The 4,799-nt window shown below is 46.8% G+C and overlaps 1 protein-coding gene across 1 annotated transcript in view; it reads right to left on the reverse strand.

Moving 5' to 3' along the window:
* Positions 1 to 991: 991 nt before the first annotated feature.
* The window catches only part of LOC109292082 (store-operated calcium entry regulator STIMATE-like), a gene marked incomplete at its 5' end in the record, with an annotated part of 57,804 nt that continues 53,996 nt past the window's right edge, over positions 992 to 4,799 (reverse strand). Inside the window, one exon of the mRNA XM_019509338.1 lies at positions 992 to 1,676. Within this exon, the coding sequence (XP_019364883.1) occupies positions 1,563 to 1,676 (114 nt within the window). The remainder of the gene's footprint in view (positions 1,677 to 4,799) is intronic.

Here is a 4,799-nt window from a genome sequence, read left to right on the forward strand (position 1 = left end):
ACCCGGATTAAGATGAACCCAAACCCCTGCAACATCTAGACTTCACAGTTTCAGCACAACTCTGTTCTGAACACAGTTTTTGACTCAGCCACGTGCACCTTGGTGGAAGGGATCACGTACTGCAATTGGCACCTTTAGTCTCTGATGTTTGTAAGCCACATCGACATTTTGAACCTCACATGGTCCTGACCTTTCATGACTTGGCCTTAAAAGGTTCATTTAAAAAAAGAGGGAGGGGTAGCAAGTTTGGGCTTGCACTTCAAAATCCTCAGTAGAGACCTAAGACCTCCAGTAAGTCATAGGGAGCTGTTTGGTATCCAGCAAAAAGTCATTAGGCACTGCTGAGGGTACAGCATTTTGGAGGATCAAGGAGGATGCTCCAAAAAAACCCCAAACAACCCCCCACCCCCCAAAACAACCACACCCCAATCTCCCATTGACTCCAGAGAGTCTTCCTTAGGAGTGCTGGTATTTAGTTGAAAAGCCAGGCCCCAAACACCCCTCAGTAGAGCAAGCAGCAGCTTGTTCCCCCTCAGCCTCCCCCCTGGTGTGCAGCACAGCATTTACTCAAAGCCACACCTGCTGTTGTGTGTCTGTTCAAGATGGCACATCAAGGGAGTGCATTTGAAGCTGAAGGTAGCAAAGCCTGGGAAGATCCTTCAGGTCCTCCCTGGAAATCCCTTCTTCTCTCAGCCAGACACAAAAAGCCCCATCTCCTGAACAGATGAGCTTTGCCACCGGCAGCAGGTTTTTAAGATATCACTCTCCCCATCACACCCCCTCCAAACACATCACTTGCTCTAGGGACTTCTGATTTTTCTGAATAAAAAAGCTGAGCGCCACGACCAACCTCACAATGACTCCAGTTCAGCCATGACACTGCAAGACAAGCTGCAAGTCAGTGGAAGACGGGGATTAAGAAAGTGGACCTGGTTTACCGATGTCAGGCCCTCGCAGCGCAGTTAAGTACAAGAAAGCTCCAACCATAAAGCAATTTGAAAAATCAGGCTTTTATTACCATCCGTATAAAACAGTAAAAAGAAAAACCAAACAGACACCCATGTCATTCACTGGTCCAAATCAGCCTTATCCCCCAAAAGGACATTTAAATACATTTTTGCAAAGTCAAGTCGTGTCAAGTATCTGTGCATATAAAGAAGTGGCCCAGTAGAGCCAATACAAGATAAAGACATCTTCTTATAAAAAGATTGAGCTTTCCTTTATGCCTCAGTCCTGACAAACTATAAACCAGCTGGCCAGCCAGAGAAATGCAACCATTAATTCTACCCTTGCTGTGCCTGGGAGACAAATACAGGTGCCAGCACTATGTATACGCAGTGCCAGCCACCATGCCAGGCAGCAAGAATGCAGAATGTACAAATACATCATTGGGGAAAAAAAGTAACTTCTCAAAGGGTCCATCAGGGTAGTGTTAGTATATGGTCTCCATTCACGGGTACAAGAGACTATCACGCCTACCCAGCCCTCCGGCAGAGTTCAACAACAGCTTTCACTATTTTCTTCATTGGCACTTTCTCCATTTCACTCTACTTTCAGCTGGTTTAGATGACCACCTGGTAGCCTGCCTGCCTCACTTTCGGCTTGGTCCCTTGGAGTCTGGAGATGCCCCGGTCACTTTCAGGATGGTCAAAATCCAAGTCTGCAGAGAGCAACACCTGCAGAGACGAGAACGAACAGAGAGGCTGTTGACCAAGGACTCGTGCTTCATGGCTACACAGCTGGTTTATGGTTGGAGATGCATCACACCAAATACCTTTTAAAAACTGGACATACCATAAGCAGCATCTCCTAAAAGAGCTCACTGGAGGATAAAAAGATTCAGTGACCAGAGCCACCCTCACTTTGCCCTAAGATCAAGAGATCCAAGCCTCCCCAGTCACAGTGATACAAGGCTCAAAGTCTGAGCTTAATCCCTGCTCAGTGCATTCTTTCCAGCTAGAGCTGGGCATCCATCTTGTCTATGAAGTGCAGTGCCACGCCGTGCCGCGCAGAGATAGCCAAGCTGGTTCAAATACAGGAAGCAAAATAGCTGCGGTTAGTACAGCACTCCACCCAGACTGGTTAGCTTTGCCAGATCACCTTGCCTGTACTTATGCAGCTCTCCTTTGTTCAGATCTAGTTTGGATACCTCTGCATAGCACTTCGTTGGCCATCTGTAGACACCCCCTTAGCTCCTGAAAGGGGTAGCTGCAATCCAGTGGCATTTGCAGCTTAAAGTGGAAGGAGTTAAAAGCTAAAAGGGAGATTGGATCAGTTCAACAGAAGCAATCTGTCAGCTAGACAGCTTACATATCAGTCACCAACCACCTGCTGAGAGCCAGAAACAAGAAGAACAAGCACCACGTACTAAAGACGAAAACCACTTTTTACCCAGCTTTACTGAAAGCCTCCTATTTCTGCATTGGCCACATCTTACCCTGCTTAGCTTTAGATAGCAAACAAGAGACTCCAGCCCCTGTGTTTGATACGTATTGCCATATTTTCTTGCCCCCAAAACTGGGTGCATATATTAAGTAGGGAAGCTGATTTTCCTCCCTAAAACAGACACTATGTGCTTTGACTCCAGCCCCACAGTGCAGTAGCCATGGCCTCAGTATTCAGACAGCTGAGGGAATTAATAGACTTAATGGTGCATTGTTCTTCATTCCAGATGAGTTAACAACGGTCTACCCTTTCTAATGGTCTTGCCGTTCCACGAACCAAGCTTGCCTTTCTTTTAGCTGTATGCTATCAGCTCCTGATCCATCTCCTATTTCACAGCTTTAGAGACTCTTTAGCTCTTTTGGAAATCAGAGATCCACTCATGGAGACCAGCCTTTAGCAGCAGCAAAGGTTTCAGAGAGGGCAAGTCATCTGAAGGCTAGGTTTTACCCCCTGGTCTATGCCACCATAACTCCATTATGGAAGAAATCATTTTCTTCATCCAGCCTTTCAAAAAAGGTGCATATTATATTCAGAGGTATATTGCATATGAAATGATGGTACTTCATCGTTAGGAGTTCTGACATGATGCATCGACTTCTGACATGCTTTCTTCCAAGTACCCAAGCCAAAGGAGGCCTTGCCTACACTGCTGTGTTTTGAGACACTGTTAAACGTGCTGCCTGACAGTTCAGGAATAAGGCTTCTTCCTAGTCCTGGACATCAGCTACGATGGGGGAGGGAGGGAGGGTGTGGGTCTTGTCTGTAGATATTCGAGTGCACACACGGCAAATGTAAGGCGTGTTCCTTTGCAACCATACAGGCTGCACTTCAGGGCCAACAACCATGGCAACAGGAAGACTAAACAGGAAAAAACACAAAAAAAAACTGCAATGAATCACTATCTTTCAAGTGATAGAGGGGATGGAGGGAGAGGTCTCCCTCACACAGCCTAGCCTGGCCTGGCCTGGCCTAGCCTCCCCCCTGATTGCTTTTGCAAACTAAAGCATAGTTAACTGTGTCCCATAAACATCTGGTACAGCAGCAGGAAGTATGGTAAAAAAAACCCACTACGCACCGGGAAGTATGGAAAGAGTGTTTTATAATACAGCATTTCAGTGGGGACAAGTCTCCCTTGCTGTGTTGCAAAGTAGAGTGGAGCATGGCTGGGGGCTAGGGAACTTGAAAGCAAATGAATGGTTAGGTCAGGTGTCATTTGTCACAAAAAGCTGTCCCCTTCCAAAGGGAAAGCTTCAATTTGCACACAGCCTAGAGAGGTATGTTGGAGGCCAGCCCCAAGACTCTCCAGGCATCCTTCTTTAGGGCTTAGGATGGCGAGGACCCTCTGAACTAGCATCCCAGCCTGGTTTTGGGGACTGCACTGCTATAATTGCAGCATCTTGACATCTACCTTACAGCGTTGCTGGCCTGCGCCTGGAAGGCTCAAGCTAGCCTGGGCTTGAAGTCCTCAACCCATCCACTCTGCAGCAAGGTTTCAGACAGACACCTGCGCCAAGTCATTCCCTTTGACATTCTCCCACCACTGAAAATCCTGGAGCATCACGGTGCCAAGAGCCATGGGACAGGTCCCCAAACACACATGGTACATGTAAAGAGCTGCATTATCTCCCCTACTGGAAGAGATTTAAGAGGAGGATGGATAATACAGATTCACAGAAGTTTAGGGCTGGAAGGGACCTTGTCATCCATCAGGACTGGTCTAGGACAGGAGGTGTCCATCACAAACAGGATGAACTGATTAGGTACAGCAGACAACTTATAATAGTTGACCTAGAGCACAGGGCAACAGCACCACTCCAGTACTCCCCCAGGCCCTTCGATTTTCATCAGCAGGCTGGATCCCAATCCAAGAACCATGCTTTTAATAGATCACCATCTCACAAGAATGGAGTATATCAAGGTGTAATATGGGCCATAAATAATCAGAATATAGCCAAGACATTATTTATACCACGATGCAAATGAAAACAGCTACCTTAGATTTTGTTCTCTAGTCCGTCAGCCCAGTTAGCCCCTTTTTTTTTTTTGGTATCGAGTGATGTTAGCAGCTCATTCATTTCAATCTCCCTCTCTCCATCCCAGTTGGATCTGAAATACCCTTGTGAAGTTCATTAGGACCCCAACTCTGTGTTATTAATAGAAACCTGGCATAAGTCAGCACATGGAAAGCTATGGGAGGCTGGGAGGGGTGATGAGACTGGTTCAGATGCGCAAGCCAGAAAAAGTTGCGGTAGCCGCGTGGTCCATTACACTCATGGCACGATCCCTCATCAGCCCCAACATTAACCAAGGAAACAACACCCAGAGGCACATTCAAGGGTCATTTGAGAAAAAAA

This window comes from Gavialis gangeticus, unplaced genomic scaffold (assembly GCF_001723915.1).
Source record: "Gavialis gangeticus isolate Ggan-Ray unplaced genomic scaffold, GavGan_comp1, whole genome shotgun sequence".
NCBI lineage: Eukaryota > Metazoa > Chordata > Crocodylia > Gavialidae > Gavialis > Gavialis gangeticus.